The sequence below is a fragment of the Eucalyptus grandis genome, chromosome 11 (assembly GCF_016545825.1).
Source record: "Eucalyptus grandis isolate ANBG69807.140 chromosome 11, ASM1654582v1, whole genome shotgun sequence".
In the NCBI taxonomy this organism is placed as follows: Eukaryota; Viridiplantae; Streptophyta; class Magnoliopsida; order Myrtales; family Myrtaceae; genus Eucalyptus; species Eucalyptus grandis.
Window position 1 is genome coordinate 26,573,546 of NC_052622.1, and position 27,307 is coordinate 26,600,852.

At 42.2% G+C, this 27,307-nt stretch overlaps 4 protein-coding genes and 1 pseudogene across 4 annotated transcripts; all 5 read left to right on the forward strand.

Annotated features, from left to right (window-relative positions):
* The first annotated feature begins 4,100 nt into the window (after window positions 1-4,100).
* LOC104426064 (IAA-amino acid hydrolase ILR1-like 4) lies at window positions 4,101-7,585 on the forward strand. The gene is made up of 5 exons (XM_010038997.3): window positions 4,101-4,649; window positions 5,879-6,004; window positions 6,103-6,417; window positions 6,556-6,684; window positions 6,909-7,585. The coding sequence occupies exons 1-5, from the start codon at window positions 4,272-4,274 to the stop codon at window positions 7,281-7,283; spliced, it is 1,323 nt and encodes a 440-aa protein (XP_010037299.2). The 5' UTR covers window positions 4,101-4,271; the 3' UTR covers window positions 7,284-7,585.
* A 3,260-nt stretch (window positions 7,586-10,845) lies between these two features.
* Window positions 10,846-14,616, forward strand: LOC104426063 (IAA-amino acid hydrolase ILR1-like 4). The gene is made up of 5 exons (XM_010038996.3): window positions 10,846-11,773; window positions 12,887-13,012; window positions 13,111-13,425; window positions 13,564-13,692; window positions 13,901-14,616. Exons 1-5 carry the CDS (start codon window positions 11,393-11,395, stop codon window positions 14,273-14,275), a joined length of 1,326 nt encoding a protein of 441 aa, XP_010037298.2. The 5' UTR covers window positions 10,846-11,392; the 3' UTR covers window positions 14,276-14,616.
* Window positions 14,617-15,625: 1,009 nt separating this feature from the next.
* Window positions 15,626-19,245, forward strand: LOC104426062 (IAA-amino acid hydrolase ILR1). The gene is made up of 5 exons (XM_010038995.3): window positions 15,626-16,983; window positions 17,416-17,541; window positions 17,651-17,965; window positions 18,448-18,576; window positions 18,654-19,245. Exons 1-5 carry the CDS (start codon window positions 16,627-16,629, stop codon window positions 19,068-19,070), a joined length of 1,344 nt encoding a protein of 447 aa, XP_010037297.1. The 5' UTR covers window positions 15,626-16,626; the 3' UTR covers window positions 19,071-19,245.
* Window positions 19,246-22,186: 2,941 nt separating this feature from the next.
* Window positions 22,187-22,981, forward strand: LOC104426061 (agamous-like MADS-box protein AGL82). The gene has a single exon (XM_039305229.1). The coding sequence runs from the start codon at window positions 22,187-22,189 to the stop codon at window positions 22,979-22,981; it is 795 nt and encodes a 264-aa protein (XP_039161163.1).
* A 1,242-nt stretch (window positions 22,982-24,223) lies between these two features.
* Window positions 24,224-25,296, forward strand: LOC108956022 (annotated as a pseudogene).
* Window positions 25,297-27,307: the final 2,011 nt, after the last annotated feature.

The window sequence follows — 27,307 nt, forward strand, 5'->3', positions numbered from 1 at the left end:
TTGCACTCCCCATACTTTTTCCTCGATGAGGAAGTTCTGCCCATCGGAGACGCTCTCCATGCGGTGGTCGCTATATCGTACCTGGACGGACACGCAAGTGGGATATGAGCAGATATTGTTCAGTAGCTTTGTACAGCTAGTTTTTTGCAAAAAAGACAGGACCCTTTTTCTGTTCTATTGGATTCTTGGGGCCATATAGATCTTGCGGACTTGTAGATATTGCAAGGATGAATCTTGATGCAGTGTAATTTTAGGAACAAGATGTTCTAATTCGGCATAGGCTAAACATTCTGGATCATTAGATTCTTGGCGGAGAATTCTGATGAAATTAAGCGCTTTGCGAGGCATCAAAAGTTCTGGTGACGGGCACCCGTTTGGCCCTCTCTGCTCAGTAAAATCCCAGCTCGATCAAACGTTTGAACGCAGACCTTCCTTTGCATGCCAATGTCGATGGTTTCGACTAGAGATGGCCAAAGGCAAGACCAGAAGATATAGCATGTATCCAGTATATGTGCTTTACATGAGATTTAGAAAACCTAACATGAAGTGAGATCAAATGTATATAAGATCCAGACATAACTTCGCTTATGCGACACGGGATATCACGTGCTTGCCGGGACGAAAGATAACAATGGAAGAATTGGAAAAGTTGAGGAAAGGCTACATAGGTATTACTTATGTGTAGGACATGTTGGATTGAACTTTATACCATTCCTAGACTATTGAAAGTAGGTTTATATTTCTTCTCCTCCAAAAACATAAGATTTCATATAGCTTAGTCTTTTTGCTTTTTTTGGCTCTTTATTTTGTTACTTTTGTGAATCTATTAGTGAAATAACCTTGTTAATTTTTAACTTTTCTTTTAAGCAAAGAGTAATTTTAAATTCCCTTTTTTCCACCAATGAATCCATTAATGTTCCCTTTGTGAATTTATTATATGAAAATCAAATTTAGGATGATAAATTAAAATTTTATGATGTTGTTGTCAGATGGTACGATTAACCTTAACTCTAATGATATATAATTATGTTTCAACAAAAGCATTCTTTTTAAGAAAGATAATGATGTTGAAATAATCCGTTGACTTGACAATGTTACATAAAAAATTTAGTTTTTCCCACGACATCACAAGGGCCTCATTCTAGTTATTACATTATTGTAGCATTTTACTTTACTAAACTTGGACCATTTAAAGATGGTAGCATTCTAGCTATCAAATTTGGAGGCCTGCATTCATTTTAATAGTGGATGAAATTGTTACGAGAAAAAAGATCAGGAGAATTACCAAAAAAATCCTAAACCTATTGTAGCTATGTCAATTCAATCTTAAACTCTTTTTTTTTTTTTGTCAATTCAATCTTAAACTCTTTTTTTTTTGTCAATTCAATCCTAAACTTTTTTTATTTGTGCCAGTTGAGTTTGGCCAGCCTGCACTCACGTGGAATTTTTAAAATAATATCTTAATTTTTTCCCTCTTCTCCTTCCCCTTCCCCTTAGAGCCAGTGAAAGTTGTAGGCAATAGGCGAGGGCCGCAACACCAAATCTGGCCAAGCGAAGGCCGCAACGGCCTTGCCTGACCTAGTCTAGTGAGGGAAAATCAAGCAAGGGCATCTTGGCCCTCGCTAGTTGGCAAGGGCCAAGATGCCCTCGTTGGCTCTAAGGGAAGGGGAAGGGAGAAAATTAAAGAAAATTATTTTAAAAAAATCAAAAAATTACTAAAAAAATTGTTTTAAAAATGCTACGTCAGCACCAATAGTGCCATGTCAACTCTGCTTGGCCAAAATTGTCCGAATGAACCCAACTAGCATAAATGCAAAAGTTTTAGAACTGAATTGGCCAAAAAAAAAAGTTTAAAGCTGAATTGACACAATTACAATAAGTGTAAGACTTTTTTAGTAATTCTCCCAAAAAAGATCAATTTGACGAGCACTTTTTTTGTCAATTTTCTTACATTCGTGTGATTTGTAAAATTTTATATAGTTGCCCTCAACATTGTCATTTTTTAAAGAAGAAGCAAATATACAATGTGTTATGCAATCAATTCAATTACCTGAAAAAGTGTCTCTATATTTTGCGAAAAATAATAATGTTTGCTTATATTTCTTGATAACATTAATTATAACAAAGGGATCCCTTAGTTGAACAAGAACCCATTACTATAGTTACGTATTTCATTAGAAATAATATATTTTATTCTCACAGAGTGATCAACATGAGAAAATATTAGGTAGTCCCGACTGCTCGGTTATCACTTGACACGTGTACAATTAAGGCCACTTCATCCATTTTTACTTTGCAATGGGATCCAATGTGAGAAAATATTAGGTGAAGCCTCTCTCCTTCTTTCTTTCTCTCCGGTATTCATCTTCCAGTACAAATCCATCAATTCCATCCCAGCTCTTTTAATTCATGAGTGACCAGCATGGTCACCGAAGGCTTCGCCCTGGGTGAGGGTCCTGGGTGACTAGCTGTCGACCATGATCGCATCCTGTCCGATTGATAGTGGAGCCATTGATTTCATTGTAAGACAAAATGATCGATTCTAATAATGTATTGAAGAATAGAATTCAAGCATCAACTAAAATCACATGCAGAAAACAACACATAGAATAAATCTGACCTCTAGCCATTGTTCAAGTTTGCGTGCGATGGAAATTTGCAAAGAATTGACAGCAATCCAATCTCTCACGTAAGGATGGTGTATTTCCAAAAAAGAGGGTTTGGTTTAGACCTCGTCATACCCTTACAAAAATGATCGATTGTTTCTTTATAGACTGCATTTCATCAAGGCAATTTCCAATGGGCAGTTGTCATCAGAAAAGTACAAATGTGGAAAACCATATGCTGAGAAAAGTATATCGCATCATCGTAATATGTCAAATTTGAAATTCAGTCCTCAACATAATTAGCGTTGCCCTTTATGACTTTTGGTAGACTGATATATCCAGTAAATTTAACTTCTACATTCCTTAAAGATAGATGCAGTAATTCGGATGACTTTTAGAAAATTTTATTTCGCCGACACAACATGATAAAACTATGTATCATGTATTAAAGTACATGTAATTTTTTTTAATTGAGTTGTAAACAAACAACAAAACTATATGATTAAGGATTTCACTAACTTAGCTGGTGTCTCCATCTAAAGTATCTTATTTGAATGTTATTACACAAATATTTAATTTGTAGGTTAATTAAAAGTAATTATCCGAATTGATTTCCACCTTGTGCACCTACTTGTTGACCAGTAGAATGATATAGTATCCATTCATAAGTGATAGGATTTTATGCATCGATTTTATCCATTCCCAAGGAAAATTACTAAAAAAGTTGTAAACCCATTGTACTTCTATCAACTTAGTCATAAAATTTTCAATTTTAGTCCTAGACCTTTTCATGTGTTGCCCTAAATGAAGATTCATGGGCCATCATTGTGGCTGACAATGACGTGGCAGCCCTCACCGGGCTTGGGCGAGGGTTGCGACACCTAGATTCGGATGTGGCAGCTAGAGTTAGCTGGTGATACTTGTCCGCCCTTAGTAAAATAAAAGTAAAGAAAATAAAACTAATAAAAAAATTTTAAAGTTATAAAATATGTCAATGCGGCTTTAATTGTGCCACGTAGGACAGTCAATGCCTACGTCGGCAATTTCCAATCAAAATTACCCGAATAAACTTAATTGATAATCGACCAAAAAAAACTTAATTGATAAAACGTGAAAAATGTTTAAAACTAAATTGACACAATTGAAAAGTTAATGAATCGAATTAATACGAATATAATCGATTTATGATTTTTTGGATAATTTTCCCTAATTTCTAAACAATCCCAGTAAATAAACTTTGAAAAACAAAGTCTGCAAATCATAGTCAGATCAAAATACATGGCTGATCAACCAACGCTTACGTAATAAGTAGTTTTCTTGTCCAAAATCGATGGCCCTTAACAATTTTGGCCCCGAATGATCGCAAGATAAATCGTTTCGGGTGAAAAAAGTTGGATCCTATGCAACAGTAATTTTACTGATGCGCTGTCATGAAGGCCGAGAAATTTTCGGGCGGTCCTTTTCGGAGCGGAGAGCGAAAAACCAATAGCAAGAAACCGGGTCCTAGTTTGGTTTTTGTGCCCGTCGATGTGTCCGAGGATGATGATTCGATAAAAGCGCACGGGTCCTTCCGCCGTCGCGTCATTCGCCTTCCTTTCAGAAACGCTACAGATTCGAACGCCGAGTAGTTCCAAAGAGTCCAAACTCTCCTCGTGAAAAGCAGCGATGGAACCCCATCACTGTTTCATCTCGTTTCTGGTGGTGGCGGCGGCGGCGCTCGCCCGTGAGACCGTACGGGCTTCAGGATCCACGTCGGATACGGGTTCGGATTTGGAGCTGAGTTCTCTGGGGCGGGAGCTGTTGGCGGCGGCGAGGGAGCCGGAGTTCTTCGGCTGGTTGAGGAGCGTCAGGAGGAGGATCCACGAGCGCCCGGAACTGGCTTTCCAAGAGCACGAGACGAGTCGGCTCGTCCGGTCGGAGCTGGACGCGCTCGGGATCGAGTACAAGTGGCCGGTGGCCGAGACCGGGGTCGTGGCGTCGATCGGGTCAGGCGACCAACCCTGGTTCGCTCTCCGGGCCGACATGGACGCCCTCCCTGTTCAGGTTCCTCTCTCTCTCTCTCTCTCTCTCTCTCTCTCTCTCTCTAGACTTTCAGAGTCAAACGCTACGTCATCGTGAGAGCAAGTCGTTTCTCCATAGGTTTCCAAGTTGGAATTGGCTTTCTGCAGTAGAAAGATTCCGCTTGTGGGTCTCGGGGGTCGTCGCATCCAACACAACAAAAACATGTTCTTTTAAAGCTCGACGACAACCGAAGAGATTCCCATGTGTAGCTTTACAAGATTCTGATCTGAATCAGATGGATCGATAAGGATTCTTCGTCGTGTATGGATCCCATCTTTGAGCAACAAAACTAAAAGAGAAGGCAGGGATTGATGAGGGGTGATTGATTTCCAGTCCGGTCGGGTCCTACCCTAAAATCGAGAACTAGACTAGGAGGACCGATGCCCTATTTCTAGAACTGGAAACGAGACCACCTGACACTCGATCGATCAATACGGTTCTAGGGCAATCCAATTGATTTAGTGGATTCACATATCTTGGCTACAAATTTTGGATCACTTGAATTGTTAATCCATGTCACAATTCGAAACTTTGTCCAAGATTTGTGAAGAAAATTGAGAGATGATGGAGCCATGATTGTAGGGGTACGCTTGAAAAAAGGAGGAGGATTCAATGGATTCTCTTCCATAATCTGACAAACTCCCAAATTTAAGGAAGGTGCAAGTAAACGATGGAGGTTAAATTGGTGAATCTTTGCAGGAAAAGAAAGAAAGTAAAATAAAGAAAGAAGCAAGAGACAAAATGAGCAAGTTGGATGAATTGGTGCAGCAATATGAAAGAAGCAAAATGAGATTAGAAGGAAGGTCCGGTTCCTGACCAGAAAGAAGGAAGGTCCGTTCCCGACCAGAACCAAATTATAAGTTTTGGAACTAAAAACTGGATCGGCGCCCCTAGAACCACCCAAAACCAGTCAATTCAGTCCAGTCCGGTCCAAGCAGTTCATACGCTCATTCTTGATATTGAAAAACCCACTTTTTAAGCCATGTTTTTCTCCTGGCTTAGCGAGCTATTGGGTTTGCATACTCATATTCCTAGCTTCAAACAAGATTAAACAAGACATAATATTGATCATAAACTCCTTGATTCCATCATGCACCTCTAATATATGGAGTACTGACCCCATATATCTTCGTCTTGTTAAGTAATTGTATCCCGAAATGCAGCAATTTTAGTGTTAGTAACACCCTTTTTTTCCCCTTGATCGAGCTAAGGAATTGGTAGAGTGGGAACATAAGAGCAAGAACGATGGCAAAATGCATGCTTGTGGTCATGATGCTCATACAACCATGCTTCTAGGAGCAGCCAGATTGCTCAGCGGCAAGAAGCATTCTTTGAAGGTAAAATTATAGTCCAGAGCAACTTAGAAGAATCTAATTACTCATTCCCAGTTCGATCTTTCGTGACTGATCTCTTTTTGGGCATTGTCTTCTGAAAGGGCACGATCAAACTCGTCTTCCAACCCGGAGAAGAAGGTCGTGCCGGTGCATACCATATGCTACGAGAAGGGGCACTCGATCAGTTCCAAGCCATCTTTGGCTTACATGTTTTGCCACTTATGGAAACCGGCAGCGTCGGTTCGAGACCTGGTCCAATGCTAGCAGGGGCTGGTAGATTCTCAGCCACAATACAAGGAAAGGGAGGGCATGCGGCGAACCCACACGTGACTGTCGATCCCATTCTCGCCGCTGCATCTGCAATTACCGCACTCCAGCATATCATATCCCGAGAAACAGATCCTCTTGTGGCCCGGGTAAATTCATTATTCTTAAACACCTTAACAAAATGACCCAAACCATTCTCTGTTTTTGCGTGCTGTAACTTCTTTTTCCTTTTATGTATTGCCTGAATTCCCCCAATTAGAGTTGGTATATTTTGATCTCATGCACAGGTGATCACGGTGGGCTTCATTGAGGGTGGCCAAGCTTTGAACGTAATACCAGAGATCGTCCGGTTTGCAGGAACTTTTAGGAGCATGACTTCAGATGGCTTGTATAGTCTAAAACAGAGGATCAAAGAGGTGACTGTCGCTCCACATATACATCGCTAGATTTACCGTCAATTTCCAAGTCGTCTGGTTTGCATGAGATTGCTCCTTATTAGATGACATAAGAGAAGCGTTGAAAGCTCCCTGTATTGTGTGTTTTTATTGAAGTTGTAATACATAAATTGCAACATTCATCTATCATTTAGTTTCTTAGAAATGAGGATGAGCTTTAATTTCCGCCACCTGAACTGCTGCAGGTAATAGAGTTGCAGGCAGCCGTGCATCGGTGCAACGCGACGGTCGACTTCATGGAAGAAAAAATGAGGCCTTACCCTGCTACTGTGAATGATGAGACAATGTACGGGCATGCAAAAGGCGTCAGCGAAGCCCTGCTTGGCGAATCCCGAGTGCACCTTCTGCCGATGACCATGGGAGCAGAAGATTTCAGCTTCTACTCGGAGAAGATGAGGACCGCATTTTTCATGATCGGCATGAAAAACGCAACACTGGGATCGGATAAGGCGCTGCACTCCCCATACTTTTTCCTTGATGAGGAAGTTCTACCCATCGGAGCCGCTCTCCACGCAGCGGTCGCTATATCGTACTTGGACGGACACACGGGTGGGATATGAGCAGATATTGTTCGGTAGCTTTGTACAGCTAGTTTTTCAAAAAAGACAGGACCCTTTTCTGTTTCATTGGAAGCTTGGGGCCATGTAGATCTTGCGGACTTGTAGATATTGCACGGATGAATCTTGATGCAATGTAATTTTAGGAACAATATGTTCTAATTCGGCGTAGGCTACACCTTCTGGATCATCGGATTCTTGGCGGAGAATTCTGATGAAATTAAAAGCTTTGCAAGGCGTGAAAAGGTCTGGTGACGGGCACCCATTTGGCCCTCTCTGCTCAGTAAAATCTCAGCTTGATCAAACGTTTGAACGCAGACCTTCGTTTGCATGCCAATGTCGATGGTTTCGACTGGAGATGGCCAAAGGCAAGACCAGAAGATATAGGATGTATCCAGTTTATGTGCTTTACATGAGGTTTAGAAAACCTAACATGAAGTGAGATCGAATGTATATAAGATCCAGCCATAACTTTGCTTACGTGACACGGGATATCACATGCTAGCCGGGACGAAAGATAACAATGGAAGAATTGGAAAGGTTGAGGAAAGGCTACATAGGTGTTGCTTATGTGTAGGACATGTTGGATTGAAGTTTATATCATTCCTAGACTATTGAAAGTAGGTTTATATTTCTTCTCCTCCAAAAACATAAGGTTTCATATAGCTTAGTTTTTTTTTCCTTTTTTTGCTCTTTATTTTGTTACTTTTGTGAATCTATTAGTGAAATAACCTTGTTAATTTTTAACTTTTCTTTTAAGCAAAGAGTAATTTTAAATTCCCTTTTTTCCACCAATGAATCCATTAATGTTCCCTTTGTGAATTTATTATATGAAAATCAAATTTAGGATGAGAGATTAGAGTTTTATGATATTGTTGTTAGACGGTACGATTAAGCCTAAATCTAATGATATATAATTATGTTTCAACAAAAGCATTCTTTCTAAGAAAGATAATGATGTTGAAATAATCCATTGGCTTGACAATTTGTTACATAAAAAATTTAGTTTTTCCCACGACATCACGAGGGCCTCATTCTAGTTATTACATGATTGTAGCATTTTACTTTACTAAACTTGGACCATTTAATGATTGTAGCATTCTAGCTATCAAATTTGGAGGTCCACATTCATTTCAATAGTGGATGAAATTATTATGAGAAAAAAGATCAAGAGAATTACCATAAAAGTCCTAAACTTATTGCAATTGTGTCAATTCAGTCTTAATTTTTTTTAATTAGTACTAAACTTTCTACATTTGCGTCAGTTGAGTCCATTTAGCTAATTTTAGTCAGCCAACGCTCACGTGGCATTTTTAAAAATAATATCTTAATTTTTTCCCTCTTCCCCTTCCCCTTTCCTTAAAGCCTGCGAGAGTCATCGGCTGATCTTTGTCAGCCATAGGCGAGGGTGATTACAGTTAATTTTGGCCAGAAAAATGCTCACGTGGCATTTTTAAAATAATATCTTAATTTTTTCCCTCTTCCCCTTCCCTTTCCCCTTTGAGCCAGCGAGAGTCATCAATCGACCTTCGTTGGCCATAGACAAGGGCCGCAACACCCTCGCTAAATCTAGCTAGGTGAGGGCCACAACAACCTCACCTGACCTGGTCTAGTGAGGGTAGATCAAGTGAGGGCATCACAGCCCTCACCCGACTAGGCAAGGGCCGGAACACTCTCACCGAGAGTTGGCGAGGGGCAAGATGCCCTCGTCGGCTCTAAGGGATGGGGAAGGGGAAGGGGAAGGGGAAGGGGGAAAATTAAAGAAAATTATTAAAAAAACAAAATATTATTTTAAAAATGCCATGTTAGCACCAATAGTGCCACGTCAGCTCCACCGATTAAAATTGGCCAAATAGACTCAATTAATATAAATGCAAAAGGTTTAGAACTGAATTGGGGAAAAAAAGTTTAAGACTAAATTGGCATAATTACAATAGGTCTATGACTTTTTTATTAATTTTCCTACAAAATATCAAATTTGACGAGCACTTTTTTTCTCCATTTTCTTATATTTATGTGTTGCCCTCAACATTTTCATTTTTTAAACAAGAAGCAAATAGACGATGTGTTATGCAATCAATTCAATTACCTGAAAAATGTCTCCATATTTTGTGAAAAATAATAATGTTTGCTTATATTTATTGATAACATTAATTATAACAAAATCGAAGGCCCTTAACAATTTTGAGGCCGAATGATCGGAAGATAAATAATTTCGGGTGAAAAAAAGTTGGATCCTATGCAACAATAATTTTACTGATGCGCTGTCATGAAGACCAAGAAATTTTGGGGCGGTCCTTTTCGGAACAGAGCCAAAAATCAAAAGCAAGAAACCGAGTCCCATGATGGTTTTTGTGCCCGTCGATGTATCTGAGGATGATTCGATAAAAAGCACGGGTTCCTTCTCCCGTTGAGAAAATATTAAGCACGTCTCGACGTAGCAAATAAGGCCCTATTTGTTAACGTTTTTTATTTCTGTTTATGAATAAAATTTCTATTTTTTATTTTAGGGAACAAAAAAAGAAACAGAAACATGTTTGTTTACGTTTTTGTTCCAAATCTATTTTTTTGTTCTTAAACACATTTGAAACAAAAAAAAAAAAAAAAAGAAAAACGTATTTCTTGTTTCTATAACAAAATTTAAGAACAAATTTTCTCTCTCCTCTCTTTTTATCTTTTTTTCTTCTTTCTTTTTCTTTTTCTTTGGCGGTGTTGGCCTCGCCCATGGCCGGCAATCGGCCGTTAAGGGCCGGCGATGCCGTTGAGGGCTGGTGACCTTGCTTTGAAGCGTTGCCGCCCCTAGCGAGGTCGAGCTCACCGTGGCCGGGCGAGGCCGCCGACCATGGCCGAGGCCGTCGACCATGGCCGAGGCCGGCGACCGGGCAAAAGAAGAAAAAAATAAAAAGAAAAATAGAGAAAAATAAAATTAAAAAATTAAAAATTAAAAGAAACAAAAAAATAACACAAATTCATCAAATGTGTTTCTGCTCATTTTTTATTTTCGAACAAGTTTTTACTAAACGCATTTTTTATTCAAAATTGTTTTTAAACAGAAACACTTTTTTCTATTTCTGTTCCCTAAATAATTTTTAAATAGAAATGTTATTAAATGCACGCCTAAAATTAGGGAGAGAGGAGAGAGAAAAGTGAGAAGAAATTTGGAGAAAAGGGTATGCAATATTTTCTCACTGGGCTCACAATGTGGGCCCACGTTGGACACGTGGCCGGCTGTTCGTCCGCTCTCCTCGCCCGAGAAAATATCGCATGGCGAAGAGAAACTGCGGCGGAGAGAGAGAGAGAGAGAGTTGGGCGAGAGAGCGTGCAGAGAAGGGAGAGAGAAGAGAGAGGAGAGTGAGAAGAAATTGGAACACAATGTGGGCCCACGTTAGACACGTGGCGCAATTTGAGGTGACTTCTTTGAGAAAATATTGGGTGGTGGTCCGGGAGCTCCACGTCAGCGTGGTCCCCTGCCACTCACGAGGTGCCATGTGGAGGGGTGGGCCCATTTAGTGCCTTATGCCTTCTTCACCTCTCTCTCTCTCTCCTCTTCCTAGCCTGCCGAGCCCTCTCTCCTCCTAACCTGCACACTCTCTCTCCTGTCAGAGCATTTATTGCGGTTTAAGCTTTTGTCTTTCTTTCTCAAACGTAAGAAAGAGAAGCCTCGTTCGTTCCTCAGTCCCTCTCCATTTTTTTTCCTTTCGAAAATTTGAATCTGAAAATTTCTCTCTCTCCGTGCTCGTTTCTGCTCCGCCGTGCATCAAGCGGCTGTTCCCCTGCCGTCGCCGACGAACCACATTACGGCCGCGGTGCTCGCTCGCTTCTCTCTTTGGGCTCGTTGCTGCTCCGTCGTCTTCGTTCCGGCGTTCCCGGGATCGCAGATGCAACACGCGGAGGAGAAGCAGGCCTCTTCGAGCTCCCCTCAACGTCAGCGAGCGTCACCCGCCGAGCGAGACCCTCACACACCGGAAGGCTTGGAGGCGAGTTTGTTGGAGAAGAAAGGTTGAGCCCTCCGCCTCCGCTGGTTGCTTCCATCGCCCCCCACCCTGACGCCGACGCCACCGACGCCGCCGACGCTCCTCCGCCTCCCTCTCGCAACCTCGTGAAAAGCAGCGATGGAACCCCACAACCGTTTCATCTCGTTACTGGTGGTGGTGGCGGCGGCGGCGCTCGCCTGTGAGACCGTACGGGCTTCAGGATCCACGTCGGATACGGGTTCGGATTTGGAGCTGAGTTCTCTGGGGCGGCAGCTGTTGGCGGCGGCGAGGGAGCCGGAGTTCTTCGGCTGGTTGAGGAGCGTCAGAAGGAGGATCCACGAGCGACCGGAACTGGCTTTCCAAGAGCACGAGACGAGTCGGCTCGTCCGGTCGGAACTAGACGCGCTCGGGATCAAGTACAAGTGGCCAGTGGCCGAGACTGGGGTCGTGGCGTCGATCGGGTCGGGCGACCAACCCTGGTTCGCTCTCCGGGCCGACATGGACGCCCTCCCTGTTCAGGTCCCTCTCTCTCTCTCTCTCTAGACTTTCAGAGTCAAACGCTCCGTCATCGTGAGAGCAAGTCGTTTCTCCATAGGTTTCCAAGTTGGAATTGGTTTTCTGCAGTAGAAAGATTCCGCTTGTGGGTCTCGGGGGTCGTCGCATCCAACACAGCAAAAGCATGTTCTTTTAAAGCTCGACGACAACCGAAGAGATTTCCATGTGTAGCTTTAGAAGATTCTGATCTGAATCAGATGGATCGGATAAGGATTCTTCGTCGCGTATGGATCCCATCTTTGAGCAACAAAACTAAAAGAGAAGGCGGGGATTGATTTAGGGGTGATTGAATTCCAGTCCGGTCAGATTCTACCCTGAAATTGCGAACTGGACTAAGAGGATTGATGCCCCATTTCTAGAACTGGAAACGGGACCACCTGACATTGGGATTTTGTCCAAGATTTGTGAAGAAAATTGAGAGATGATGGAGCCATGATTGTAGAGGCACCCTCGAAAAAAGGAGGAGGATTCAGTTTAAGGAAGGTGCAAGTAAACGATGGAGGTTAAATTGATGATTCTTTGTAGGAAAAGAAAGAAAGTAAAATATAGAAAGAAGCAAGAGACAAAATGAGCAAGTTGGATGAATTGATGCAGCAATATGAAAGAAGCAAAAGGATAGTAGAATTTAGGCTTACACTTTACTTCTTTAAGAAATTAAAAAATATATATAAAAAACATAATTAGGTTTGGTCCGGCTCTCGACTAGAACCAAATTATAGGTTTTGGAATTGGAAACTGGATCGGTGCCCTTAGAACCACCTAAAACCAGTCAGTTCAGTCCGGTCTGGTCTGGTTCAAGCGGTTCTATATGCTCATCCTTAGGATTGAAGAACCCATTTTTGAAGCCAAGTTTTGCTCCTGGCTTAGCGAGCAATTGGGTTTGCATACTCATATTCCTAGCTTCAAACAAGATTAAACGAGACATAATATTGATCGTAAACTCCTTGATTCCATCATGCACCTACTGATATAAGGAGTACTGACCCCATATATCTTCGTCTTGTTAAGTAACTGTATACCGAAATGCAGCAATTTTAATGTCAGTAACACCCTTTTTTTCCCCTTGATCGAGCTAAGGAATTGGTAGAGTGGGAACATAAGAGCAAGAACGATGGCAAAATGCATGCTTGTGGTCATGATGCTCATACAACCATGCTTCTAGGAGCAGCCAGATTGCTCAGCAGCAAGAAGGATTCTTTGAAGGTAAAATTATAGTCCAGAGCAACTTAGAAGAATCTAATTACTAATCCCCAGTTCGATCTTTGGTGACTGATCTCTTTTTGGGCATTGTCTTCTGAAAGGGCACGATCAAACTCATCTTCCAACCCGGAGAAGAAGGTCGTGCCGGTGCATACCATATGCTACGAGAAGGGGCACTCGATCAGTTCCAAGCCATCTTTGGCTCACATGTTTTGCCGCTTTTGGAAACTGGCAGCGTCGGTTCGAGACCTGGTCCAATGCTAGCAGGGGCTGGTAGATTCTCAGCCACAATACAAGGAAAGGGAGGGCATGCGGCGAACCCACACGTGACTGTCGATCCCATTCTCACCGCTGCATCTGCAATTACCGCACTCCAGCATATCATATCCCGAGAAACAGATCCTCTTGCGGCTCGGGTAAATTCATTATTCTTAAACACATTAACAAAATGACCCAAACCATTCTCTGTTTTTGCTTGCTGTAACTTCCATTTCCTTTTATGTTTTTCCTGAATTCCCCCAATTCGAGTTGGTATATTTTGATCTCATGCACAGGTGATCACGGTGGGCTTCATCGAGGGTGGCCAAGCTTTGAACGTAATACCGGAGATCGTCCGGTTTGGAGGAACTTTTAGGAGCATGACTTCAGATGGCTTGTATAGTCTAAAACAGAGGATCAAAGAGGTGACCGTCGCTCTACATATACATCGCTAGATTTACCGTCAATTTCCAAGTCGTCTGGTTTGCATGAGATTGCTCCTTATTAGACGACATAAGAGAAGCGTTGAAAGCTCCTTGTAAAGTTGTAATACATAGATTGCAACATTCATCTATCATTTAATTTCTTAGAAATGAGGATCAGCTTTAATTTCGGCCACCTCAACTGCTGCAGGTAATAGAGTTGCAGGCAGCCGTGCATCGGTGCAACGCGACGGTCAACTTCATGGAAGAAAAAATGAGGCCTTACCCTGCTACTTTGAATGATGAGACAATGTACGGGCATGCAAAAGGCGTCAGCGAAGCCCTGCTTGGCGAATCCCGAGTGCACCTTCTGCTGATGACCATGGCAGCAGAGGATTTCGGCTTCTACTCGGAGAAGATGAGGACCGCATTTTTCATGATCGGCATGAAAAACGCAACACTGGGATCGGATAAGGCGTTGCACTCCCCATACTTTTTCCTTGATGAGGAAGTTCTGCCCATCGGAGCCGCTCTCCACGCAGCAGTCGCTATATCGTACTTGGACGGACACACGGGTGGGATATGAGCAGATACTGTTCGGTAGCTTTGTACAGCTAGTTTTTCATAAAAGACAGGACCCTTTTCTGTTTCATTGGAAGCTTGGGGCCATGTAGATCTTGCGGACTTGTAGATTTTGCATGGATGAATCTTGATGCAATGTAATTTTAGGAACAAGATGTTCTGATTCGGCATAGGCTAAACCTTCTGGATCGTACAGTGCTCTCTGGAGATGCATCAGACTCTTGGCAGGAGAATTCTGATGAAATTAGGCCTTCTCTGCTCCGTAGAATCTCAGCTTGATCAACGTTTGATGCAGAACTTTCTCTGCATTTCAAAACTATTGAAAATTGGTTTATGTTATTTCTCCATAAACATAAGATTTCACAAAGCTTAGTTTTTTTTTTCCTTTGTTTGCTCTTTCTTTCGCTACTTTTGTGAATCCATTAGTGAAAAAAACTTGCTGATTTTCAACTTTTTTTTTAAGCATAGAGTAATTTAATATTCTTTGTTTTTCCCCCAACGAATCCATTATTGTACCCTCTGTGAATTTATTATAAGAAAAAATCAAATTTAGGTTGGGAAATTAGAATTTTATGATGTTGTCAGATTGTACAATTAATTCTAATTCTAATAATGTATAATTAAATTTTTATAAAAGCATTCTTTTTTAAGAAAGATTATGATGTTGAATTAATCCGTTGGCTTGACAATATGTTACATAAAGAATTTTAGATTTTCCCACGACATCAGAGGGCCTCATTCTAATATTACATGATTGTAGCATTTGTATTCTACTAAACTTGGACCATTAATGATTGTATAATTCTAGTTGTCAAATTTGGCGGTCCACATTCATTTCAATAGTAGATTTAAGTGCTATGGGAAAAAAATCAAATTTGATTAGCACTTTTCTCTCCATTGTCCTACATTTATCTGATTTGTGAAATTTTACACTATTGTCCTCAATATTTTCTTTTTTTAAAAAATAGCGAATCGACAATGTGTTATGCAATCAATTTAATTACCTGAAAAATTATCAATATCTTTTGTGAAAAATAATAACTTTTACTTATATATCTTGGTAACGTTAATTTCAACAAAGGAATCCTTTAGTTAAAGAATAACTTATCACTATAATATATTTAACTAGAAATGATATCTTTTTTTTTTTTTTTGGTAAAATAGAAATGATATCTTTTGTCACATGTCAGTACAAGAAAATGTTGAGTAGTCTTAAAGCCCTCCACGTGGGATTGTACTTCTACCCACTTTTGTTTGACGCGTGTACAGTTATGTGCAAACTCATCAATTTTACTTGGCAGTGGGATTCACTACGACTTGCACGAACGAAAGCCCCCTCTCTACTGTTCATCTTTCCCAGCAAGGTCGCCAATTTCATCCTCTTTTCACTATTCATAGGTGATCTACATGGTCACCGAAAACTTTGTCTCGAGAGAGGGTCCTGGACAACCAGCCAATGGATGGCGGTCGTTCCCTTGTCCGATCGATGGTGGATCCACTGATTTCACCACCCTCGAACAATCAATCGAAATGCTTCGGCTTCGCTTTCGTATTTCCTCATTCTCTTCATCATCATCTTCATCCATAACCAATGTCCTCCTCCTCCACCATCCTCGGTGAAAAAGAGCAGGAATGTGTAAAATTAGGAAGAGACTGTGATGATTCACGAGCGCACAGAGAAAGACAATATAGAACGGGATTTTCTTGAGGGGATGGCTAGAATCGGTCACGGAACAGGGTTCCAATCACTTGCCTAATCAAGTGGAATCCGGGCCTTTCTCTCTCGCAAACACTTTTGCAGTCAACGGTGGAGAGAGAGAGAGAGAGAGGCTTGGGATGAGATCGATGGATTTGTCGGGGGAAGACGGGACGACGGCGGTAGGCTTCATCCGTCCAATCGGAGTTGGTCCCACTGCCAAATAAAAACAATACCGAGTGGAGCTACATTGTGCTCGTGTCGACACTGCCTGAGTTGAATGTTCGACAACGACACGCGCGAGTCCAGGCATCGCCTCGGCTCATAAATTGGTGAGATTCGTGCGGAACGAGCAGACTTCAGTTTGAGAAATGACCGGCGACGGCAGAACCTCCTGAAAACATGGAGAGTTGGCGGCGCGCTGGTCTCTCCCTCGTCCGCTCCGAAAGCGCGGTTCCTCGGATCAGAGCACGACACCCCTCTCAGTATCGCTCGCGCTTGTCTTTTCCGAGAAGGGACAGAGCAACGAGGCTCGCTCGCACGCCTCTTCGCTGAAGACAAAACGTCGACCTCACTCTCCCCTCCTACATTTCATCGCCCACCCGCTATTCCACTTCTCAAATTCGTGCTCGCGTCGCGTTTCGGAGCCGTTCTTCCAAATGGGTCTCGCTCACTGGCTGCTGCTCCTATCACTCTCCCTCCTCCGCGTCTGTGGGTCGTGCGCTGGGGAGCTCAAATCCGAGCCCGAGCTCAGGTCTTTGACCCGAGACTTGCTGGAATCGGCCAAGGACCCGGAGTTCTTCCGGTGGATGCGGGACATCAGGAGGAGGATCCACGAGCACCCGGAGCTCGGGTTCGAAGAGCACCGGACGAGTCAACTCATTAGGGACGAGCTAGACTCGCTTGGGATCCAGTATAAGTGGCCCGTCGCCAAGACTGGCGTCGTCGCTTTCATGGGGTCCGGAGAGAAGCCGGTGTTCGCTCTCAGAGCCGACATGGATGCTCTACCATTGCAGGTGATCAATTTTTAACCACGTAGAACGCTGGGAGTTTGGGATTTCGTGTCACACTGTTCAAAAGTTAAAGAAGTTTCTGTCAGTGTAATGGGTTTTGGGTTATGTTCTTGGGTATACAGAGAAAACGGAGGTGAAGTGTTTGTTCTTTTCTTTGAAAGAGTAAAAGCATGTGACATGTGGGCAAGTGCTTGAGTAAAAGTAATTCGTCGGTGATGTCTGGAAGTAAAAATAGGAGCGTTGGTTTCGGCTGTATACATGTGGCAGATGCGATTGATTGCCCTGTAAGAATCACTGATAAGCCGGGGTCTTTGCTGACATTTAGTTGTTTGAAGGAGGGTGCTTTGAATTTTCATGTGAACCATGAGTAATCACAGATTTCTTCCAGTTTCGACTGCTTGCTGTCTTTATAATATGCATTGTTGATCAATGAAGGAACTAGTGGAGTGGGAGCACAAAAGCAAGATTGACGGGAAAATGCATGCCTGTGGCCACGATACCCATGTAGCTATGCTCCTCGGAGCAGCCAAATTGCTCAAAGAGAGGGAAAATCAGATCAAGGTACTTCTCATTTCACCCTTCACTATCTCAAACTTAAATGCTAATAGCAGCTGGTATTTTTCACCTTCAAGACAATTTATGCATTTTAATTGTGTTGTGAATCCTTAAGGGAACGATAAAGCTTGTATTCCAGCCTGGGGAAGAAGGTCACTCTGGTGCATATTATATGTTGCAAGATGGAGTTCTCGATGACCTTGATGGCATCCTCAGCATCCATGTTTTGCCTAATGTACCGACGGGGTTCATTGCTTCCAGTCCTGGCCCAATTCTTGCAGGTTCTGGGGTCTTTTCGGCTACTATTCAGGGGAAAGGGGGGCACGCAGCACTTCCACATCATAATATAGATCCCATTGTTGCAGCTTCATCTGCAATCCTCGGTCTCCAGCAAATTGTATCTCGAGAGACCGATCCTCTTGAGGCACAGGTAGTTTCCTTCTTGTCTGCTTTATTCATTATCTTAAGCTTCTAGAGGTTGGATGGGAACATGATTATGCATGTGCAAGTGACTGCAACCATACGAGAGTATGAAATCTGCGAAGATATTTTTTGTTCTTTGTTGATGATGCATTGTACTCTCAGAATAGGGAAACAGAAGGCCTAAATCTTTCATGCCCCCTCCTATTTTCCTGGTTACCACAATAAAGCATTGCAGACTACCACTGGAAGTATCTCCTGTTTGAAAGCTATCATTGTATGTATTTATATATTTCTAATTTCAGAGAATGCTGAAGTCCTTCCATGAAGTTTCTAATTCCTAAGTGCCAAATGCAACAGATCGCTGTGTATGAACTTCCTTGCCAAATACTTACCTGACTAATGGAATTCCAGTGGTGTACTATGTTCTTGTCTTCTAGTTGCATGTTATTCTTAGCAAGCATCTCATGATTCCTTACTTTATATGGACAGGTGGTGACTGTCGGGTACATCAAAGGAGGCCACACCGCTAATGTGATTCCTGAGTCTGTCAAATTTGGAGGAACTTTTAGAAGTTTGAGTTCCAATGGTCTCTTATTCCTTCAGAAGAGGATAAAAGAGGTAAATTGAAGAATTGGTCATCCAGTCTAAAGGTGTTTGTTCTTTATTCTTGCAAATATTGTGTGTTGTGGTTACAGGTTGTAGAAATGCAAGCGGCTGTTCAGAGATGTACAGCTGTGGTGGATTTTGGAGAGGATAAAGTGCCTCTTCACCCTGTAATGGTTAATGACAAAGTTCTATATGAGCACGTGAAAAGGGTTGGAGAGATCCTGCTTGGAGATGGCAAAGTGCAGCTTATGCCAGTGACAATGGGAGCTGAGGACTTCAGCTTCTTCGCCGACAAGACTGCTTCTTTGATTTTTGTGGTGGGGATACAGAACGAGACTCTGAAATCGCATCACGTGCTGCACTCGCCCTACTTCTTTGTCGATGAGGAGGCTTTCCCAATCGGAGCGGCTCTTCATGCAGCTGTTGCAATATCATACCTGGATGAGCACGCAGATGCAGATAGTGCCTGTCCTAACTACGGTTACCCTCAATTCTCAACTGTGTAAGATAGTTTTAGAAATGGTTATCCTTAACAACTCTGGCCAATCTATCTGACCAGATAGTCCTCGATTCGCTAGCCAGTTTATGGGTTATGTTTAACTATGTTGGATCTTGATCTCCCAATCGCCTTGAATTAACAGATATATATTAAGAAGCAGTAGAGTATTGCATTCACGAAAATTTACTTCGACTTGCTTTCACAATCATATCCACAATGGTCTTCGAATCCAGTTCAACAGCAATCTTTGACAAACCCTGCTCTTGTGCAAATCATGCCCATGGCCAAGCTTGAACAGAAGATGAATCCTCCTGTCCAGTCTCCTCCCTCATCAAGTGAGAATCTTCCTGCTCCAACCGAACACCCCCTTTTTTTGGGAGGTGGGATGAGGAGTAATCTTTTTATAGGAGAAATAAGCTCTCTATATTTCAGAGCAAACTCGAAAGATAGATTCAAGCTTTAAATCATATCAGATATATCTTTATATGATTTTTTAAACCTAACTCTTTCTGAATTTAAATTTCGATACTTCTTATTTTTGGCTATTTTAATCAATCTTATTGTACAAGATAATGTAAACCCAAAATGGTTTCATTCCAAACTCTTTGCGATAAATATTTGAGGATGTGGCTCAAAGTTCTTGGAACTTGGACAGAGCTTGGAGATAGGATGGATCGTGGAGGCACAAGGGTGACCGCTGGGCCCCTGTGATCGGACGGTTTTAGAGACATGTTTGGTTGGTGTCCATGGTGCGACGAAGAAAATCATCAAAGCTAAATTTAGGAAAAATAAATGAAATATTTTTTGCCTGTGGAAGGTTGCTTCACTTGTTTGGTTCATTAGACTGGCTCTTAATGCGTTCTATTTAATCTAGTTAGATTTTTTAGTGTTAATTTCTTACTTATTTTAAGTTCTATTATAAAATTTCTTTCAATAACTTAGGAGTATCTATAAATACTTTAGTAGAAAGGACCTTACACACGCGCCCTAAAAAAGACCACAATGTGATTTTTGTACTTCTTCGCTCTTTTAATCTCTTCTCTTGTACGAGCGCTCAAAAACTTTCTTCTCCGCTCATCGTGCGCAAGTTTGCACGATCTGAATTGCAACTTGACGACGACATTGAGCGCAAACATTGGCTGGCAATTAGCTTCCCCGTTGGTCTTCTTCTTCCCGATCGTGACTCCGACCCTTTGCAACACTGCCCTTCCTCTGATGGCAATGCAACGATGGCGGCGACGGCAAGGCATTTGTGTTAGGAGCTTAGGTGGCGATCAACATTGGCATCTGCAATTCGTCCTAGGCATAAAGTTACTTACTCCAAGCCTCCAATTAATTAAAAATGTCACAATCACGTGCATCCTCAATCATATTCGTCATTGTTGCTCACTTGATATGTAAATATCGCAATGTTTAGAGTAATACTTGGCACAAAAAATTTGAATAACAAATTGGCATTGTTAAAAACCATAGATTTTATTTACACTTTGCATACATGTGAGCAGTATATGGCAAAACGGGAAGTAAACTTAGAAAAGCAAAGATGGTTCATCCATAATTGGGGCATGAGTTCACTATAATCAATTAGATGTATAATAAGTTTCAGCCATTTATGCGAAGTTATTCTTTCTTTCTCTCTTATAATCACCTCCCAGTCATCGTGAAAAAAAGAAAAAAAAAAGTCCTAGACAATTAACTTAGTAATTTTATCCAAATTATATTTAAAAAAGCCATAGATATCTTATAATTTCAGATCTTGTGAGGTATAAGATGATACCAATTAATTTCATTGCGCAACAATTAAATCTTAAGTATGAAGCCATTAAAAGCGAATATGTGGAAAAAATAATTACACATTCTTTGTGAATAAAGAATTGCCCTAAAATTATCTCTCTCTATAAATTGGCTTTCCTTCCTTCCTCCCTTCACAATTAACGCGCAAACCAGCTACAGAAACACAACGGTCACTTCTCTCTCCTCTCTGTCTCTCTGTCTCTCTGTTTTGAACTGGAAAACAGAGACGCCTACGTTCTCTCTGTGCTCTGTCTCTCTTTCTCCATTGAAGCTCTAGGGGGTTGAATTGCAGAGCTGACGAGACCTTGGCCGACGGCATTGTGAATTGGTGAGTGCTTTCTCTCTCTAATCACCGTATCTCTGTGGTGTGCGATTGTCTCGGTTCTCTCTCTTAAATGTTATCGACTTGATCTGCGTGCGATCATCCAATTATTTCTTCTCCTGTTTTCCGTTCTCTGTTCTCTGTCTACGCCAGATCTCAAGTTCTCGTCCAATTTTTTTTCCAACGTTCCGATGAAGAATGCTCCACCCCTCCCTCCCTCTCTCTCTCTCTCTCTCTCTCTCTCTCTCTCTCTCTCTCTCTCTCTAGAATTGCTCTGAAATTTTCCTGCGAACTGTTCTTGTGAATTTTTTGTTCCTTCGTTGCTGTTTTCTCCGAGTTCGTCCGGATTTTGACATTCTGGGGTGACTCAGTTGCATCCTTCGATGTTCTTTTAGGGCAACACAAAATAGGAAAGAAAGGAACAAGCCAAGAAAGTAGAGTGAGGATGTTGTTTAATTAAGGAGGAGCCCTCCTCTAATCATCGAAAGTTATTTCCTGTTTTAGGCCTCGACGATCATTCAGAGGAAACCCTCCACCGACGTTGTTCCTTAAAGTGACACTGTACTATCAGTCTACTGTTTAACACGTCCAACCCACTTCAACTGTCTTTAATTATTCAGTTATTTTTTATTTCTTATGCTCTTACATATGCTTGAATCTTGTGGAGTTCTACTCCGTTGGTGTCTGCATCTGGTTTTTCCAATCATTCTTCAGAAAATCAAGATCTTTTGTGGATTCTATTTTTTAATACACAGAAAGACACAAAATATCTTTGAAGCCATGGTGTAGATTGACTTCTATAATATCTTTCAAGCAATATTACATGGTAATCTTTTTTTTTTTCGGTTATAATAAAGAATTTTTTTCCAATACTTCATAAATTTTTCTTGGCTCTCTGTTAGCAAGAACTCTTGCTCTAATCTGCACAGGTCGATTTTGCTTTCATAACTGTGCCTGTTTCCATTTTGTTGCAGGATTGATACACAAAAAAACAAGGACTTGGAGACATGGGTCGTCGTAAATTAGTTTTGGAGCTTATCCCCAACGAGAAAGCACGTAGGATCACCTACGAGAAGAGGAAGAAGGGCATGATGAAGAAGGCCCAAGAGTTCACCACCCTATGCGGCGTCGATACGTGCATGATCATCTATGGCCCCGCAGGGTCTGCTGCCACCACTGAGCCCGAGATCTGGCCCGCAAGCCCCGAGAAAGTCAAGTGCATTATCGAGCGGTACATGAGCAAGGGGGTGGATCGTCGTGCCAAGAGGATGGTCGGGCTGCCTGAGTTCTTTGCAGACCGAAATAGGAAGGTCAATGCCGAGCTCGCCAAGGTCCGGCTTGCGAACAGGGAGGCCAAGTACCCGATCTCGGAGGCGCTGATTGATGGCCTCTCGGAAGAGGACATGAGGAGGCTATTGGGTTCTTTGGGGCACAAGCTCGAGGCAGCCAAGGCGAGGCTGGCCGTGATGAAGGAGGATGCCATGAGGAGATCATCGAGCTTTATGAATGATCATAACTTACCTGCAAATGATCATACGTATAATCATCATCATCACATGCCTTGCTCTCGTGAGAACCACTTCCCGCCTGGGCAAGACTTCCATTTCACCATCCCGGAGGGGATGATGCTCTCTGAGACGTCGTTGTATGGCCCCATCATAGGCAACACGTCATCGGAAGGTACTCCGAGCTTCGGGGCGTGCTACGACGCACTGATGGTCCAGCTGGCCCCGCCTCATGCCGCTCTTGGTGATGCAGGGCGATCTAATCCCGCCCCAGATGATGCGGGCTTCTTCGCATGAAATCATCAGTTCCATGATTATCAGTGAGCTCCGGAGCAAGAAGGGTCTGAGCGACTTCATAATGCATTGATGCGTGATTTTTAGCGTTTTTTCTTTTTTAATTGGTTGGGTAGATAGACATGTACGTGTTTTTACTGCTGGAAGGTTGGTTACAATTAGGGGCGAATTGTTTTGTTTCTCTCCTCATTGAATTGGTCATATTGGCAAGTTAGGAGTCTTGTAATATTCTTCTTCTTTTTTGGATGTCCAAAAAGACGGACAAAAATAGAAAAGAAAATCTATAAAAATCTAGCCGGTTGTTGTTTTGCGTCACATGTAGAGCAAGTTCCGCTCTAGTTGAGTTGAATGTGGGACACGCGGAGGCTGCAGGCTCCACCTCACCTTGGCTTATGATATAATACCGAGATTCGTGTGAAACTGCGAATAATTTCTAAAAATGGGGTTGTTTGTTTGGTAACATGCCAAATAATATCTAATTCTATTTTTTTTTATTTTCTAAAATAAAAAAATAAATAAAAATTCATTTACTAACTTTTTTATTCTCGAAAATAATTTTTTTCTATGAATAAATTAGTAATAAAATCAAGAAGTACAAAAAAATTAATTTTTTATTCTTAAAAACAACTCCAAAATTAGGCTAAATTATATTCTTTCTTTTTAATCTTTCCTTTTCTTTTTTTCTTTTTCTTTTCTCTTCTTCTTCCTCAAATCGATCGCAAAATATAATAAATTTATAACATAAAATTATATCTAAAATATGATAAAATTATATAATAAAATAATTTAAAAATAAAATAAAATTATATAATAAATTTTATTTAAAATAAAAATACAAATATAATAAAAGCATTAAAAAATTTTAAAAAAATTCTAGGTCACTTAAATTGTATTAAGCACAATTCTATTTCGGGAATAGAAATTTTGGGCAGCATTTAAATGCTATGGAACAAAATGAAAAAGAATAATTTTTTAGTAGAAATTGTTCTCGAAAACAACAGAATGGTTATCCTTGCATGAAAAGAGTTGGCAATGCAGAGATCTCTCCACTCTCAAAGCGCAGCTCCTCAGATTGTAGAACGACGTCCCTCTAGATATCTCCCGTGCACAAATCTCCTTCCACCGAGAAGGAGCAGAACAACGCATCTTCGCTGAAACCAAAAACTCTCCTCTCCGTTTCATCGCCCATCTGCTTTTCGTTTTTCACAGTCGTAATCGCGTCGAGTTTCAAAGCCATTCTTCCGAATGGGACTCGCTCACTTGCTGCTGTTGTCACTCTCCCTCTTCCACGTTCGTGGGACGTGCGCTGCTGAATTCAAATCCGAGCCCCAGCTCAGGTCTTTGACCCAAGACTTGCTGGAATCGGCCAAGGACCCGGAGTTCTTCCAGTGGATGTGGGACGTCAGGAGAAGGATCCACGAGTACCTGGAGCTCAGGTTCGAAGAGCACCGGACGAGTCCACTCATTAGGGATGAGCTCAACTCGCTCAGGATCAGGTACAAGTGGCCTGTCGCCAAGATAGGCATTGTCGCTTTCATGGGATCCGGAGAGAAGCCGGTGTTCGCTCTCAGAGACAACATGGATGCTCTACCATTGCAGGTGATCGATCTTTAATGAAATACACCAAGAGTTTGTCAATGTTTTTGGTTAGGCTCTTTGGTGTATAGAGAAAACGGAGGTGAAGTGTTTGTTCTTCTGTTATAATGTGCATTGATGATCACAAGAAGGAACTAGTGGAGTGGGAGCACAAAAGCAAGATCGACGGGAAAATGCATGCCTGTGGCCACAGCACCCATGTAGCTATGCTGCTCAGAGCAGCCAAATTGCTCAAAGAGAGGTACTTCTCATCTCACCCTTTCTTATCTCAAACTTGAATGCTAAAAGCAGGTGGCATTTTCACCGTCAAGACAATTTATGCATTTTCATTGTGTCGTGAATCCTTAAGGGAACGGTAGAGCTTGTATTCCAGCCTGAAGAAGAAGGTTACTCCAGCACATATTATATGTTGTAAGATGGAGTTCTCAACGACCTTGATGGAATCCTCAGCATCCATGTTTCGCTGATTTACCAACAGGGTTCATTGCTTCCAGGCCTGGCCCGATGCTTGCAGGTGCTGGGGTTTTTTTTTTTTTTTTTTTGGTAAAGAGGTGCTGGGGGGTTTTTGATTACTATTCAAGGGAAAGGAGGCCAGATTTTTTGTTTTCAAGGTGGTTGTATTTTAGTTCTTACAATTTCTGTGATTACAGGTCATAGAAATGCAAGTGGCCATTCACAGATGTAGAGCTGCGGTGGACTTCGGAGAGACCTTCGCCCTGTAATGGTTAATGACGAAGTCCTCTGCAAAGACGCGAAAAGGGTCTGAGAGATCCTACTCGGTGAAGGAGGCTTCTTCGATTTTTGTGACAAGCGGAGCTGAGAACTTCAGCTTCTTTGCTGACAAGACTGCTTCTTTGATTTTCGTGGTGGGGATACAGAACAGGACTTTAAAATCGCATCACGTGCTACACTCGCCCTACTTATTTGTCGACAAGGAGGCTTTCCCGATCGGAGCAGCTCTTCATGCAGCCGTTGCAATATCATACTTGGATGAGGAAGCAAGCGGATGCAGCTCGTGCGTGTCTTAACTATGGTTACCCTCAAGCCTCAACTTGTGTAGGATAGTTACGAAGGGTTACTCATTGACTAGAGACTCCTAGATCTTGATCTCTCAATCGCCTTGAATGAAGCAGATTACAAGGCTTGAATAGCAGATGAATCTTCCTTTTCGATCTCTTCCCTCATGAGGAAAGAATCTTCCTGCTGCAGCCGAACCCGGGTTTTTGTTTGGATGTGGGATGATAGAGAAGTAATCTTTCTATAAGAGAAGTAATCTCTATATTTCCGAGCAAATTCGAAAGATAGATTGAAGCTCTATATTATATCAAATATATCTTTATATGACTTTTTTAAACCTAACTCCTTTGGAATTTAAATTTAAATACTTCTTGTTTTTGGCTATGTTAATCATTTTATTCTACAAGATAAAGGAAGCCCCAAATGGTTTCGTCCTAAACTCTTTTCGACAAATTTTTGAACTTATGGCTCAAAGTTCTTGGAACTTGGACATCAGATCGGTTGGTGACGCGTTTGGAGGTGCTGGTGGTTCGTGGAGGCAAGTGTCACGGTCCGTGAATTCTCCCGTACTCGTGACACTTGTGAGTGGTGCTTGGGGTTATCAAGTGAAGAGTGAGGAGGCAGAAGGGACGAACACAACTAGTCCGTGGAAGTGGCGTCAAGACGGTTAGTGGTAGGAGTTTAAGGATAGAAGGATTACATCACTTAGGAGCTCTGAAGACGGGGTGGGCCTCCCGTGCACAAACTGGTCGAGAGCTGATGCTGCTCTCCTGACGAGGCCATGGCAGGCCAAAACCAGTTGTTGAACCTAAATGGATCTGCCGTCTCACTCGATGGACTAGACGCCCAAGCGACATTGGCGTGGTAGCATCTCGTACAAAGAAACATTTATCGTATTGTTCGCTGGAACAACTATAGAAGGAAAGGCTGGCCTGGCAAATTCCACTCGTCAAGCGTCCGCGGGTCGTTCCAAGGCCAAGGAAACTCTTGGCTCGTGGCACATGGTATTAGAGCAGGAATCCCTCCGGTAAGTGAGCGAGTCGGAGAATCGGGCTCCACGCTCCGGTGTGGGTCGAACAGATAAGTCCTGGTGGGACCGGTCCTAGTGGGCGGAGAGGAATCTGCTGGGGCCAAAAGATGCCCAAACGTAGTGGGGCTCTCAGCTCCTAAGATGACAATGGGTACTAACGGGACGAGTCACCTTTGTCACCAACCCTCGCTAAATCTAGCGGATAGCGAGTCCAGAAGAACATCGAATCCTCACTGAATGAGGATAATGTTCCTAGATCGATTGGTGAATTCGAAGAAGAAGTCTATTGTCACGTTTTCAACAAGGAAAGAACCTCCATTGGTTTGCCGGGGTCAAAGAAGCTGAGTAGGCAAAAATGGTGCTGCCAAAAGATGTGGTTGGCGAAAATGCCACACTTGCCGGAAAGCGCAGGTGATCGAGAATGGCTGAGCAGCTGAGATCAAAAGAGGCTATCGATGGAGCAAGACCTGTTTTGTTGGGCGAGCATGACTATTCGATGTGAAATCCCAAAAAGTGGCACATCAATGGTTAATGGACGCAAGGAAGCGACATAACAAATCGCAACGAGAACATTGCGAATTTGAGTGGGGGAGAATGTCACGGTTTGTGAATTCTCCCGTACTCATGACACTTGTGAGTGGTGCTTGGGCTTATCGTGTGAAGAGTGAGGAGGCAGAAGAGACGAA

What these genes read in the sequence shown, in the direction of transcription:
- LOC104426061 (XM_039305229.1), top strand. Translation starts at nt 22,187, where the DNA reads ATGGGTCGTCGTAAATTAGTTTTGGAGCTTATCCCCAACGAGAAAGCA.
- LOC104426062 (XM_010038995.3), top strand. Translation starts at nt 16,627, where the DNA reads ATGGGTCTCGCTCACTGGCTGCTGCTCCTATCACTCTCCCTCCTCCGC. An exon ending in AGAGGGAAAATCAGATCAAG is followed by an intron (nt 17,542 to 17,650) that starts GTACTTCTCATT and finishes TGAATCCTTAAG; the next exon opens with GGAACGATAAAGCTTGTATT. An exon ending in CCGATCCTCTTGAGGCACAG is followed by an intron (nt 17,966 to 18,447) that starts GTAGTTTCCTTC and finishes TTATATGGACAG; the next exon opens with GTGGTGACTGTCGGGTACAT.
- LOC104426063 (XM_010038996.3), top strand. Translation starts at nt 11,393, where the DNA reads ATGGAACCCCACAACCGTTTCATCTCGTTACTGGTGGTGGTGGCGGCG. An exon ending in CAGATCCTCTTGCGGCTCGG is followed by an intron (nt 13,426 to 13,563) that starts GTAAATTCATTA and finishes TCTCATGCACAG; the next exon opens with GTGATCACGGTGGGCTTCAT. An exon ending in TAAAACAGAGGATCAAAGAG is followed by an intron (nt 13,693 to 13,900) that starts GTGACCGTCGCT and finishes CAACTGCTGCAG; the next exon opens with GTAATAGAGTTGCAGGCAGC.
- LOC104426064 (XM_010038997.3), top strand. Translation starts at nt 4,272, where the DNA reads ATGGAACCCCATCACTGTTTCATCTCGTTTCTGGTGGTGGCGGCGGCG. An exon ending in GCAAGAAGCATTCTTTGAAG is followed by an intron (nt 6,005 to 6,102) that starts GTAAAATTATAG and finishes GTCTTCTGAAAG; the next exon opens with GGCACGATCAAACTCGTCTT. An exon ending in CAGATCCTCTTGTGGCCCGG is followed by an intron (nt 6,418 to 6,555) that starts GTAAATTCATTA and finishes TCTCATGCACAG; the next exon opens with GTGATCACGGTGGGCTTCAT.